A 14478-nucleotide genomic window follows, 5' to 3' on the forward strand; every position below is an offset into this window, starting at 1 on the left:
ATTTTTGCATTCGTATTCATAAGGGATATTGGTCTGTAGTGTTGTTTTCTCTTGATGTCTGGGTTTGGTATCAGGGTATTACTGGCTTCATAGAGCAAATCGGGAAATGTTCCCTCCTTCTTTATCTTTTGGAAGAGTTTTATGAAGGACTCATGCTAATTCTTCTTTAAACATTTGGTGGAAATACCCATGAAACCATCTGGTCCTGGCTTTACTTTAAAGGAAGCTTTTCCGATTACTGTTTCAGTCTCTTGTTATATGTCTATTTAGATTTTCTATTTCTTTTTGAATCACTTTTGGTAATTTCTGTCTTTGTGGGATTTTTTTCTATTTCACCTAGGTTATCTAATTTGTTGGCACACTGTTGTTCATAGTATTCCTTAATAATTCTTTTTATTTCTGTAAGGTCCTTAGCGGAGTCCCTCTTTCGTTCCTGATGTTAGTAATCTGAGTCTTCTCACTTTTTTTCTTGGTCAGTCTAGCTAAAGGTTTGTCAATTTTGTTGATCTTTTTAAGAACCAACTTTTAGTTTACTTGATTCTGGGTTTTGTTTTGTTTTTCTATTTCACTTACTTCTACTTCAATCTTGATTATTTTCTTTCTACTTTTTTTGAACTTAATTGGCTCTTTTTGTTTCTTAGGGTAGAAAGTTAGGTCATTGATTTAAGTTCTTTCCTCCTTTTTAATATAGGAATTTACAGCTGTAAATTTCTCTCTATGCACTGCTTTCACTGCATTCCATAAGTTTTGGTATGTTATGTTTTCATTTTCTTTCATCTCAAAGTATTTTCTCATTTCCCTTGTGATTTCTTCTCTGACCCATTGGTTGTTTAGGAATGTGTTATTTAATATCTACATATTTGTAAATCTTCCAGTTTTCCTTCTGTCACTGCTCTCTAATTTCTTTCCAATGTGGAATGGTTGTAGAATATACTTTGCATGATTGAAATCCTTTTAAATTTATTCATGCTTGTTTTAAATTTATTGGTGCTTGTTTTATGACCTAACATATTGCCTATCCTGTAGAATGTTCCATGTGAACTTGAAAAGAAGGTATATTCTTCTTGAATGTATATATTAATGTTTTTCATCAGATTCGGAAAGTTTTTGAGCGTGAGTTCTTCAAGTATTCTTCCTGCCCCTTTTTCTCTCTCCTCTCTTTCTGATACTCCCATTATGCATATGTTGGCATGTTGGGTGGTGTGCCACAGGTCTTTGAGGCACAGTTCATTTTTATTTACTCTTTTTCTGTTCCTGACACTAGATAATCTCAGTTCACTTATCTCCAAGGTCACTGATGTTTTTCTTCTTCCTTTTCAGATTTGCTATTGAGCCCCTCTAGTAAAATTTTCATTTTAGTTATTGCACTTCTCAATTCGAGAATTTCTGTCAGCTCTTTTTTATAAGTTTTACTTCTTTATTGATACTCTCTGATGAGAAATCATTCTCATGCTTCCCTTTTGTTTTTGAGACATTTTTAAAACTTCTTTGTGCATATTTAAAAATAGCTGATTTAGGGGCTTCCCTGGTGGTGCAGTTGTTGAGAGTCCGCCTGCCAATGCAGGGGACACGGGTTCGTGCCCCGGTCTGGGAAGATCCCACATGCCGCGGAGCGGCTGGGCCCATGAGCCATGGCCGCTGAGCCTGCGCGTCCGGAGCCTGTGCTCCACAGCGGGAAAGGCCACCACAGTGAGAGGCCCGCATACCACAAAAAACAAAAAGCTGATTTAAAGCCTTTGTCCAGTAAATCCAATATCTGGAATTCCTCAGAGATGGTTTCTATTAACTGCTTTTTTTCCATGTATAAGTCTTACTTTCTTGTTTCTGTGCATGTCTTGTAATTTTTGTTGTTGAAACTGGACATTTAAAATAATATATTTATTAATCTATTCTTCCCTTTATGAACTGTTAAATAAAAATACCAGTGAAAAACTTAAAAATAAATAAATAAAATAATATAATGTGGAATAAGAAGAAGAAGAAGGAATCACATCCTTCCCCTTTCCCAGGACTATTTGTTGTTGCTTTATTGTTGTTGTTGTTTGTTTGGTGACTTTTCTAATTCTGTAGAATCTATATTCTTTGTTGCCTGACCACTGAAATATCTGTGAGGTTAGCCTAAGGTCATCTAATGATTGCACAGAGATTTCTTTAGATGCCTGGGTGAAGCGAGTCTCCCAGTCTTTGCTGATGGGCTCTGTGTGCGTTCGGGGGCATGCCGTTAACACCCAGGCAGGCAGTTTACAACTCCACCTTGGCCTTTACTTACTTGTTTTCTCCGAGTCTCAGTTTTAGGCAGAAGTGAAAGCTTAGGACGTTCTCAAGTCTTTCCTGAGCCTGAAAATAACCCTGGGAACAGCCCTATGCGTGCTCATGGACTTTCAGCTTCCCAGAACTATGTGGGAGCTTTTCCAGGCCCTCTATGGATATCTCACTACCAGCTTTTCCTCTTAAGCTTTTTCATTAACCTATTGTTTGTCCAATAGCACCTCAGGCTGCACAGTTTTCCACAAGTGCCCCTGACTGTTTTCAACAAATGCCCTCAAGGAAAAGGCTAGTCATACTGGGTGAGCTCTGATTCAGGTAAAATAAAGACAGCCTTGAAAGTGGGGTCTTCTGGGAAACCAGCAGACAGGTCAGATAATGCCAATCCTCTGGGAGTGGACTTGGAAGGAGCTCTAATCCTGTCCTACCCTTTCTGGTGGATGCCAGGCTACTGGTCTTTCAAGGCTACTCCAAAGCTGATGAAAGGGAATGAAAACAGGGCAAGTTAAAATTCTATATAAAGTTCACTGTTCTTACTAATACCCAGCCAATTTTCTTAAATAAACACTCCCTGGATTGCTACAAGGCTTTAGTTAATTTCCAGAGTCCTAAAACAAGTTGAGGGGCTTTCCTGGTGGCTCAGTGGTTAAGAATCCGCCTGCCAATGCAGGGGACACGGGTTCGAGCCCTGGTCCGGGAAGGTCCCACATGCCACGGAGCAACTAAGGCCGTGCGCCGCAACTACTGAGCCCGCGCTCTAGAGCCCGTGAGCCACAACTACTGAAGCCCGCGTGCCACAACTACTGAAGCCCATGTGCCACAACTACTGAGCTTGCGCCCTAGAGCCTGCGAGCCACAACTACTGAGCCCACGTGCCACAACTACTGAAGCCCGCGCGCTTAGAGCCCGTGCTCCACAACAAGAGAAGCCACCGCAATGAGAAGCCCGTGCACCGCAACGAAGAGTAGCCCCCGCTCACCGCAACTAGAGGAAGCCCATGCGCAGCAACAAAGACCCAACGCAGCCAAGAATAAATAAAATAAATAAATTTTAAAATAAATAAAATAAAACAAGTTGACTCTGACCATTTTTGCTAGTGTTCTCATTGCTTTTATGGAGGAGAGAATTTTCAGAGGTCCTTCCTCCACCATTTCATTGGCATCACCCACAAGCCTATTTTGAGCTTGCATGTGCTCAAAATACCGAGTGGCTTATTAAGGACACTATGCTTGCACTCAGTGGCTTTTGAGGCCACTTCTCCTCTGTTGAATTGTTTGCAGATTCCCTTGGTAGGGGCCAGCGAGGTCATGCCTGCCAGCAGGACACCACATTTTAGTCTTGCATCTGCCACTGGCTATGTGACCTTGGAGCAAAGGAGCTGAGAGTTCCAGAGCACCTGCTGTGCCAGGCTTTTTGCGCTGGCTGTTTTACGTGCATTGTATCATGTCATTTTTGCAAGAACCAAGAAAGAGATAATGTTCCCATTTAACAGGTGAAGAAACTACTAAGATGCAAAATGCTTAGCACTATGCCTGCTACACGTAGCAAATATTCCCTGCATCAACTACTGTGCTGTTGTTACTTACAGCTGTTATTGTCAGAGGAGGAAGTGGAGTTGAGAGGATTGCTCAAGGTTATTTGAATTCCAGCCCAGGTCTGACTCCAAAGCCTAGCCGTGTATTCTACATCCCCATTCCAGCTGCCCTGTGCAAATCTGTTTCAGCTCTGGGTCTCACTTTCCTCATCCTGTCAAGTAAAGGATTTGGACTGACAGAGGTTATTCAGTCAACAAACACTTAACTGTCTTGCTAAGATCGCTTCCAGGTTGACAGTATGAAGGTGTGTGATTCTGTGAAGTCTGTTGCTAGGAGTCACATTCGTAGCATTCTCTTGTTTGGCTTGAAAAAATAAACCGACGGGTAGACTGGCAGGTGTGTAACCCAGTGTGTGTTTCTCTCCTCCTCCCTTCTGGCTCCGCCCCATCCCTCCGCAGAGGCAAGAGGGGACAAAGCCAAGTGGGTGTTGACCTGGCCACTCATCTTCCTCCTGTGCGTCACCATCCCCAACTGCAGCAAGCCCCGCTGGGAGAAGTTCTTCATGCTCACCTTTGCCCTTGCCACGCTGTGGATCGCTGTCTTCTCCTACCTGATGGTGTGGCTGGTGAGTGGCAGAAGTGGGGGTGGACCGTACGGACAGCTCCTGCCTGGCACCTGCCGGCGGTGGGAAAGCTGGTGTCAAGAGCACGCTCAGATGCTGCTGTGCCACCTTCGGCAAGTCGCCTACCTTAACAGACCTTGGCTTATTTCTCAGTAGGAAGGGGTTTCAGCAGAAGTGTGCGGCGCTGTGCTGTGCATCAGGGATACCCAGATGGACGCAGCATGGTCCGTGGAGGCCACAGGAGGCAGATGAACCTTCACACGAACAGCCTGGGACACGCCGCTCTGGTGTGATGGGAAGAGGGGTGGTGGGGAGTCTCTGTAAGAAGCCCTGGAGGGCTAATCACTAGGCTCCCTTCCTTTTCAGTATCCATAGGGGAATGTGATGGAGACTGGAGTCAATGGGAGACAAACACAAGGCAGCCCTTTCCATGCCGCCTGCCAGGGGATGCTCCTGTCCCCTTTCTATGTCCAGGCACAGATATAAACTTTAGGTGGACTCTTCTAGTCCTCATAACAACCCGATGGGGTGAGCAGTTTTATTATGCCAGTTTTACAGATGAGCAAACTCAGGCCTAGAGACTCAGTCATTTGCCCGGTTAGTTACACAATTAGCAACTATTACACAATTAGTCACACAGCTAGTAAGTTCTAGAGCTGGGGTTAGAGCCTGGGTATTGGTCTCCAGAGTCCAGGATCTCAACCACTCTCCTGAACGGCCTCTCAAGTTGTTACTGGAATCTTCAGGTGCCGTTTGGACTAAAGATTTTCAGGCAGAGAGGCTTTGGCGTAGCTGGTCTGGCCACACCTGACAGCTCCCTGGAAAAACCTTTCGCTGGCTGGGCAGGGCCAAGCAGGAGCCCCTTCCGCCTCGCTCTGCATCACCCTGTGGGGCGCCTCCTCTTCCCCTCCCCTCCCCTCACGGGGGGCGGGAGCCCGGGAACAAGGAGAGAAATAGGTACAGGACCTCTGCCTTTCTATTGGGAAGCGCACCTGTCAGCCACTCACGCCTCAGTGGCATGCACGTAGCCACTTCACTCTCGTCCTAACACCTGATGTCCCCGCACATCTAACACACAGGGCAAGGTTGTCTTGGTTTCAGAGACACAGAGGCCTCCTTTCCCTTAACCCCAGGGAAGCAGTTTGGTGGGGTAAGAAGAGCTGTGGGGTCACGTGGGAATGGATGTGAATCCTGCTTCTCCCCCTGTGAGCCGTGAAACCTGGGTAGGTGACTCAGCTTCCATTAGCCATGGTCGCCCCCTCTACGAAATGGACTGGTATTGGGAGAATGGAAGGTCTCCGTTCAGGCATCAGGTCTGAGCTTGCAGCACAGCAAATTGATCATAACTGTAAATTTCAGCCATGTTCACCATGAGATGCAGCCGACACTGTTTCCACGCTTGTTCAGATAGAGGTTTAAATCCCCTTAGATGCTGGTGTGTGTGTGCGTGCGTGTGTGTGCGTGTGTGTACGTGCGCACGTGTGTGCGCTGCGTGTGCGTGCACGTGTCTGTGCGTGTGTGTGCGTGTGTGTGTTTAGGAAGAAGAGTTGGAAGTAGCTACTATCCAAACCCCCCAGAAAAGGATGGCAGTCAGACATAATGAAAACTGGCCTCAAAATGAACTGAATTTGCAAACTTAAATTTTTCTGAATAGGGTTAAAGGTCAGCCCCTCTTTACATTTGATGAAAGAGTCCAGCGATTTCTCTTACTAAAGTGCATTCCCCAAACGACATTGTTAGTGAAAAAAGTATTTCGTGACATTTGAGTGGGTGTGAGAATTAGGGAAGATCAAATTAATGACTGAAATTTGTTTCTTCTCTAATTAATGAAAACAACAGTATTATGAAATCAGTTCTACTCATTAGCAGTGAGGTAGGACATTTAATAACACTCCCATCCCCTCAACCTTGAGTTACAAACCCCACTCTCACTTCTTAAAGCAGACTCTTGGCAGTGGCTTGGCGGGAGATCCAGGAACCACCTTGCTGGGGCACTCTTACCTGCGGTTTTGAACTTCAGCTAGCCTCAGTTTGAGGTGATTGAATGGCCTCCACAGTAGAAAATGGTAAAGACAACAGTGCCACATTAGCCTGATTTCCACTGAAGAAAGATGTGCCTGCCTGGGGGCCATGCTCTTACTTTCCTCATGTCCTGATGGGGGCGCCAGGGAGCAGTGACGTCTCACCTGCCCACACCCTACCCCAGCCACCCTTCACATCTCTCAGCCCCAACGCTTTGCGGAAAACGATTCTTGAGTGTCAGTGTCAAAAGGGAGAGACCTCCAAAATGGGTCATCCTGTCCAGCACCTTTGCCCAACTGGGGAGGTGAAAACCAAAGAGGAGGCGTGACTTCCACAAGGTCAGGCAGATGGTCAGCCCAGCTCTGGACTCGCCTCTGCTTCCCTTCCTGAAGCCCAAGCATCAGGAGGGCTCCGAGAGCCCAGGGCTGGAGTCCAAGGCAAAGCCACACTCACGTAGCATCTCTGGTCCTGAACACTTGGAGAGTGTACGCACACACACGAAACCTTCCTTCTGTCCTTCCAGCCTCCGGCTTCTTAGCCATGTAGTTCAGTAATTTAAGAAAAAAAAAAAAAGGAAGCATCCCCAGTATTGCCACAGCCCGGGCAGTCTTGTGGAGACCTCCTTCATGGCCAGCATGGGTTAAGCATTGATGGATCGAACAGCTGTGTGGTTTTGGTGTCCTCAGTGTCTCTCTTCTTTCACAGCCCAGGGCAGGCCAGTCAGTGTGTGCTCTGCTCCGCACCTGGTGATGCTGAGCTGAGCGCTGTTTTGAGGGTAGAGCATCTTCAAACCCATCTGCAAAGCTTTGTCCTAGGAGGGGTATCATTTTAGTCCATGAGCTCTGACTACATGCCAGGGCTGAGCTTTGCCCTTAGAAAGCACACTTCATCTGGGTCTGATCACCCTAATTTTCTCTGCCCCCATAGATTGCAAGACGAGTGATTGAAAGAGAAAGGAAACATACATCTATGGATGTCTTGCACAGACCAGGAACTGTCACCTCATATTTTCTCACTTAATCCTCATTTAAAAGTCCATTTTACAGATGAGGGAGCTGAGGCTCAGAGAAGCAAACCAGCTTATCCTAAGTCACCCAACCATTTGCTGGGATTGGAGCCATCAGCCAAGATACGAACAACCCTAAGAGATGCCACTGTTCCCGTTTTCTAGATGGGGAGGTGAGCCAGGACTAGTGGGCGTTTTGAATGGGGTCCAAGTACTTTCTAGGGCTTTCCATCTGGCTGCTGCTCAGGGCCCAACCACCTCCCAAGTGTCAGGCATTTATTAGAGGACTGTGTGACCATGCCTCAAGGTCCTTAAAAGCCTGCGAATCCTTTGATCCAACAGGTCTATTTCTTGGAACTTACGCTAAGGATATAGTAAGATGAGATCCCAGAGAAGTTCACACAAGACAGCATGATGGCGAGGTTGGAGCGCAGGCTTCAGAGTTGGAAAGACTTGGCCTGGGATCCCTGCTCTACTGCTCACCGGCTTCATGCCCACCAGCGTTGTAACTTAACCTCTCTGATCCTCATTTCCCTGGGCATAATAACAGTGCCTCTCTCACCAGTGTGTGGTGAATAATAAAGAGTACCTGAGATTGTGAAAGTAAAACACCTGGAGAGGATCTGGTACACAGTAGGTGCTCATTAAATGCTACTCGTTACCGTACAGTGATATTGTAAGAGCAAAAACCGAAACCACTTCCATATTCACCAGTGACAGGTTGGTGAAAACTTTAAAGCCATGCAATGGCATCCATGTGTCAGTTTAAAATAATGTTATAGATGAGTATTTGAGTTGGAAAGATATTCGCAACGTATTATTACGTGAATAAAAAGCTGCAGAATATAGGTCGGTGCTATAACCTGATTTTATTTTTTGTCTAATTCACACACGCCAAAAAGAAGGTCGAGGTATATTCTAAAGCAGGGGTTTTCAAATGTGATTCCCAGACCAGCAGCCTCAGGGTCCCAACCACCTGGGAACTTGTTAGGAATACAGATTCCTGGGCTTCACCCCAGACCTCCTGAATCAGAAACTCTGGGGGCGGGACCTGGAGATCTTACTTTAACCAGCTCACCAGAGAACTTCCTACATGTTCAAATGTGAGACTCGTGGGCTGATGCAAAGTCTTAATAGTGGTTGTCTGAGGGTATTGAGAGATGGTAGGTGATTCTTACTTTATTTTCTAAACTTTTTAAAACAGTAAACACGTATTACGTAACCTGGAAGAAAGAACACGCAAAAGATGGTTTCAAAATAAAACCGTATTCCAGGTTTTTCTATTGGATATAGCAGTACTGTGTGTAAGTTAAAAACACTCAGATATAAGCACATTTTCCAGGGCTGCTCCTCTGTGAGTTGATATTTCCCCCTACTCTTCTGCAGGTGACTATTATTGGATACACCCTTGGAATCCCTGATGTCATCATGGGCATTACTTTCCTTGCAGCAGGCACAAGCGTTCCAGACTGCATGGCCAGCTTGATTGTGACGAGACAAGGTATGGATCACGCCTCAGCCCTGACGGCAGTCAGCATCACCATGTGGGCCCTGACCCCCAGCCCGAGTTACAGTTCATGGCTCTCATGACTTGGCAGTCATTACATCCTGCTATGAAGGAAACTATGACAACTGGGAAGCATCATGTATTAGATTCCATCCATGGAGAGAGTACTACCAAGATCAACTCCTCCAGACCTCTAGAAGCATTTGTGTGGAGTTGTATAAAAATGGACTTGTTCTGGGAGTTCCCTGGTTGCCTAGTGGTTAGGGTTCCAGGCTTTCACTGCTGGAACTGAGATCCCATGAGCTGCGCCACGTGGCCAAAGGAAAAAAAAAAAAAGGATGAACTTGTTCCGGCATCACCAATGTGAGATTGAGCAGAGCTAGAGCCCAGACTTTTTTTTTTTTCTTTCTTTCTTTTTCTTTTTGCAGTACGCCGGCCTCTCACTGTTATGGTCTCTCCCGTTGCGGAGCACAGGCTCCGGACGCGCAGGCTCAGTGGCCATGGCTCACGGGCCGGACTCTCAACCAGGGAAGCGCCACCAGGGAAGCCCGAGCCCAGACTTTTTATAGCAAATGCAATAGTAATGAGAAATGTTCTGATCCCAGGAAAGCCAAGCGGGTGTATCCTGTATCTCCAACTATTTTCCAATTCTCCTTCAGAATTCCAGACCTTATGTAATGTTATGGTTCGCTTGGCGGTTTTTCTTTGGAGCTAAGTGCCATGGGGTAAGCAAGGTGAGGAATACCAGTATGCTCTTTGATGGCAGAACAAAAGAGCTGTAAAGAGCCAGCCTTCCTTTACTGCTCCCTTTCTACCCGTGAGATAGCATCCAAGCCCGGACCACAACAGATCGTCCTCTGTAGATGGAAATTTGAAAGTATGGGGGGCAGGATGGGCGAATAATGGAGTGGAATCTCAGAGGAGACAGGAGAGGAGAGCAGTGTCCAGAGAGAAACTTGGTTTGGAAAGAAGGAAAAAGTTTTATTTCTTCGAGATAAAAGAAAGGGTTCATTAGTTGGTCAGTCAGTCCTGAGAAAACACGAATTGAGGGGAAGAGAAGGGTGGGGGTATGTTTGGCAGTAGGCTGGAGCCTTGTGGAGAATGGGGACAGTTGGGGACAGCAGCTGAAGGGTTTGGAATTGAATTGAGTGACCTTTGAGGTGAGTGTATTCATTTCCCAGGGCTGTCATAACAAAAGTACCCCAACTGGGTGGCTTAAAACAACAGAAATGGATTCTCTCACAGTTCTGGAGCATAGAAGTCCAAAATCAAGATGGCGGCAGGACCATACTCTCTCTGAAGTTTCTAGGGAGGATCCTTCCTTGTTCTCTCCCAGCTTCAGGTGTTGCCAGGAATCCTTGGCTTGTGGCTGCATCCGTCCAGTCTCTGCCTGTGTCTTCATGTGGTATAATCCCCTCTGTGTGTGTTTGTCCAAACTTCCTCCTTCTTATAAGGACACCAGTCATTGGATTAGGTCCCACCCTAATTCATTATGATCTCATTTTAACTGGATCACATCTGCAAAGACTTTATTTGCAAATAAGGTCACATTCACAGGTTTCGGGTGGACATGAGGGCTGGGCACTATTCAACCCAGTACAATGAGTAAAAGGAAAGCCGATGAGCGCCTAGGGCCTGGCCGATGTTCAGTGACGTGAATTTGGGAGGGATTCCGGCATGAATTTGAAGTCATACCAGCTCCAACAGCACACAGATGAGAGACCACAAGTTCATCCAGAGCTGGGGTTGGCTGGGTGGACACAGTGGAGGGTCAAGGAGGCAAAAGAATGTGCCATTTAAACAGCTGGCCTTGGAGTCCAAGCTAGTGGGTTGGGGGTGGGGGTCATGATACTAGAAGATTCAGGGCTTGGAGGGGAGGGTCCCAATGAGGTCAACGGGGCTCTGTAGGAACAAGGACAGGTGGGGACATCATCTCAGAGTGACTCCTGTGAGATGTAGACTGCAGAAGCAGGAGGGGTGAGGCGGGGGCGGGAGTGTATAGTTGTCGTGAGGGTGATGCTGACGTGATTGGCAGAGGGTCCAGCAGACCAGGTTAAAGCCTGGACAGATTCTTTATGGCAGGGGATACAGAAACCTCTGTTCGGAGCCCATCACACAAGGCAGGAGCCGTGCGGTGAGCTCTAACACAGAGGCTCTGCATCCTGGGCTCCCTGAAGGCTCGCAGCCCAGAGCGTGGTCCAGGCCGGCAGCATCGGCTTGAGAGAAATGCAGACTCTCAGGCCCCGTCCCAGCCCCACTGAATCAGAGTCTGCCTTTTTTAAAATAATTTTTATAACTTTATTTTTTTAATTTAAATTTATTTATTTTAATTTTGGCTGCGTTGGGTCCTCATTGCTGCGCACGGGCTTTCTTTTAGTTGCAGCGAGGGGGGCTTCGTTGCGGTGCACGGGCTTCTCATTGCGATGGCTTCTCTTGTTGCGGAGCACGGGCTCTAGGCGCGCGCGGGCTTCAGTAGTTGTGGCTCGCGGGCTTCAGTAGTTGTGGCTCGTGGGCTCTAGAGCGCAGGCTCAGTAGTTGTGGCGCACGGGCTTAGTTGCTCTGCGGCATGTGGGATCTTCCCGGCCCAGGGCTCGAACCCGTGTCCCCTGCATTGGCAGGCGGATTCTTAACCACTGTGCCGCCAGGGAAGCCCCCAGAGTCTGCTTTTTAGCAAGACCCCCAGTGAGTCCTGCGCTCTTAAAGTTTGAGAAGTGCTGCCGTAAGATTTCTCAGAGGGCAGTGCCTGCGCAGAGCAGTCAGTCAAACCTGAGAAGCTCTCCTCTCTCTTCTCCCAAACCTGGGCATCCTTGTGCCTCCTGACCCATCCGGCTAGTGCCTGCCTCCTCACCAGGGGCAACTAGCTGGTCCAAAACAGTTGCTGCTCATTCCTGTTTCACAAAATCCTGGGATACTGGAAGGCAGGTTTCCCAGAGGTACTGCCCCCCGATAGGACTCAGCTGCCGAGGTTCTGAAGGCACTCAGATCAGTGCCCAGACAGGCAGGGAGGGAGCTGTGAGGCTGTTGAGGGAGGCATTGTGTCCTGGAGGTCAGCGGATGACAGCAACAGGGCGGGAGGAAGTGGCCTGGCTATCCTAGGGGGGCAGGAGGTCAGATGGAGGTGAGGCAGTCGTCCGGATGCTCTTCTGAGTCTCTGCGAGCTTCTCAGCGACCAAGGCAACTTTATGGGCACAGGCCTGTGTGTTTCAGGCTTGTTCATTGCACGGGCGTTTGTTTGTGGCCAGATTATGACAGTCGTGTCCATTTAGGGCTAAGGGGCCAGGTGAAAACAGGTTCAGCCTGTGTGAGTCTTATTTGTAAAAGTTTGTTTACTAACTTTTGATACCTCTCAAATTATTAAGTTCCTAAGACTGTGTGGCTTTCATGAGACTGGACAGTGGGGCAGGAGAGGGAAGGTGGTGACACAGTCCCTCACCTCTAAGATGCTTCTAGTCTGGTCGGGGGGAAAGAGTTCACTCTTGGGAGACCACCCAGGCATAAAACCTGATGCCCTGTCATCTGGGTCAAGGTCGTGGTGCCATCACGTGGGTCACAAGTACACATTGAGGGTGAGGCCCCTTCCCTCCCAGAGCACCTGGGAGGCTCAAATAAGAAGCACATAGTGGGTCCTCCCAAAACACCGGCTGACACCCCTGGCAGGAGGAATAATGAAGGGCTCTGGATTAGTTTCCTAGGTCAGCCGTAACTACCACAAACTGGGAGACAGGAAAACAGAAACTGACTGTCCCACAGTCTTGGAGGTTAGAAGTCCGAGATCAGGGTGTCAGAAGAGTTGGTTCTTTCTGTCTGTTCCAGGCCTCTCTCCTTGGCTTGCAGATGGCTGTCTTCCTGTTCAGATGGAGCGCTGCCTGTGTGCATGCCTGTGCCCTAACATTCCCTTTCAATGAAAACACCAGTCATATTGGATTAGGATCCACCCTAAGGACCTCATTTTAACTTGATTACCCCGGAAAGACCCTGTCTCCAGATAAGGTCACATTCTGAGGTATTGGGGGTTAGGACCCCAACATATGAATCCTGGGGGGTCACAATTCAACCCACTACAGGGCTCACATGTAAGACTTCATGAAGGGAGTGGATCTCAGTCCTCATTAAAAGGTTTTAGAAATGTGGGGTCCATGAGGAAGGAATTCCTTTCTAAGGAATAGCACTGATGGAAATAGGAAGGAACAGGGGTTTCCAGCGACCTGCGCTTAATGCGTGACATGTCGATTGTCCCCTGCAGGCCTTGGTGACATGGCGGTCTCTAACACCATAGGAAGCAACGTGTTTGACATCCTCGTGGGACTCGGCGTACCGTGGGGGCTGCAGACCATGGTTATTAATTATGGATCCACGGTAAGTTCGTCTCGCTTCCTTGGTGAGATGATGCCATGCGCTTTACAGGGAGCGATAGTGGTGTTGGGCCTGTGCCAGCCAAGGGCTGCAGGGGATGCACTGCCCCCTTCTTGGCACGCTGGCAGCCACTTTGTGCAAAGGCGTCCCGAGCAGCCTGGGCAGTGCCTGCAGGAGGCAGCCCGTGTGCGCCCTGCACTCACGGGTGCTTTGGCCCCGTGTCTCTGCCCACCGGCACGCCTCTCCCCTCCTAGTTCATTTCCTCAGATGAGCAGAGACCTGGATCCATGGCCACGTGCTCACCGTGAACACCCACCTGTGGCTTCCAGATAAGGGAGGGGATGAGCCCGAGCACACTGGGCTTCCAGAACGGATGGGGGCCTGAACAGCCCAGAGGTTCAGGGCATGTGTGTTTGTTTCTCCAGGTGAAGATCAACAGCCGGGGTCTGGTCTACTCCGTGGTGTTGCTGCTGGGCTCCGTTGCTCTCACTGTGAGTTTTTGCAATTCCAAAATAGAAGCCTCACACGTGCATCATTTCCTCTGATTGTGTGCAGTCTCTGAATCCCCTCCCCCTTCCCCTTGGCAGTGAGGGGTAAAGTAGTAAAAACATGTAAATTCACAGATAACCCAAGAAACACTTTCTGCCAAGAATGTTGGCACCAAACACTGCACTTTTCCCTGAGCCACTAAGAAGTCCCTAGAGGAAGTGAGTTACGTTTCCTCTCTTCTTGCTGCCCGGTCTGTCTCCTCTCACTAGTGCTAATAGGAGACAAGTCCTCCCCCAGCCCATCTGAGCTGACATGGGGGCCTCATGGTCAGGTCTCGGGGCTGGCACACCGTGATACTGAGGTCTCCTCACTCCACATGCCCCAAACTGTGCTAACTCTACCTCTGCTTACTTTATTCCATCCTTACAAGCACCTGGTGATATTCTACTTTGCAGAAGTAAGCAAGGCTCAGGGGTTAAGTAACTTGCCCAAGGTCACAGGGATAGGAAATGACAAAGCTGGGATTTGAACCCACACTGGTCTATCTCTAAGGACCCATGGCATTGCTCTGATGAGGTAACTCTGATCCAACCCTTAGGAGGCCTCAATTCAGGGATAAGAAAGAAGGTTGTAAAAGGACAGGTGGGCAAGTCTGGAAAGAACATAGAAAGAGGATGTG

At 48.1% G+C, this 14478-nt stretch overlaps 1 protein-coding gene across 2 annotated transcripts in view; it reads left to right on the forward strand.

Moving 5' to 3' along the window:
* Nucleotides 1-14478, forward strand: part of SLC24A4 (solute carrier family 24 member 4) — a 173427-nt gene that overhangs the window by 156468 nt on the left and 2481 nt on the right. For both annotated transcript variants that reach the window (XM_029237446.1, XM_029237447.1), the window contains exons 13-16: nt 4259-4425; nt 8837-8951; nt 13201-13313; nt 13736-13801. In XM_029237446.1, coding sequence (XP_029093279.1) covers nt 4259-4425; nt 8837-8951; nt 13201-13313; nt 13736-13801 — 461 coding nt within the window. The remainder of the gene's footprint in view (nt 1-4258; nt 4426-8836; nt 8952-13200; nt 13314-13735; nt 13802-14478) is intronic.

This window comes from Monodon monoceros, unplaced genomic scaffold (genome assembly GCF_005190385.1).
Source record: "Monodon monoceros isolate NGI ecotype Baffin Bay Population unplaced genomic scaffold, NGI_Narwhal_1 Super_Scaffold_21, whole genome shotgun sequence".
Classification (NCBI taxonomy): domain Eukaryota; kingdom Metazoa; phylum Chordata; class Mammalia; order Artiodactyla; family Monodontidae; genus Monodon; species Monodon monoceros.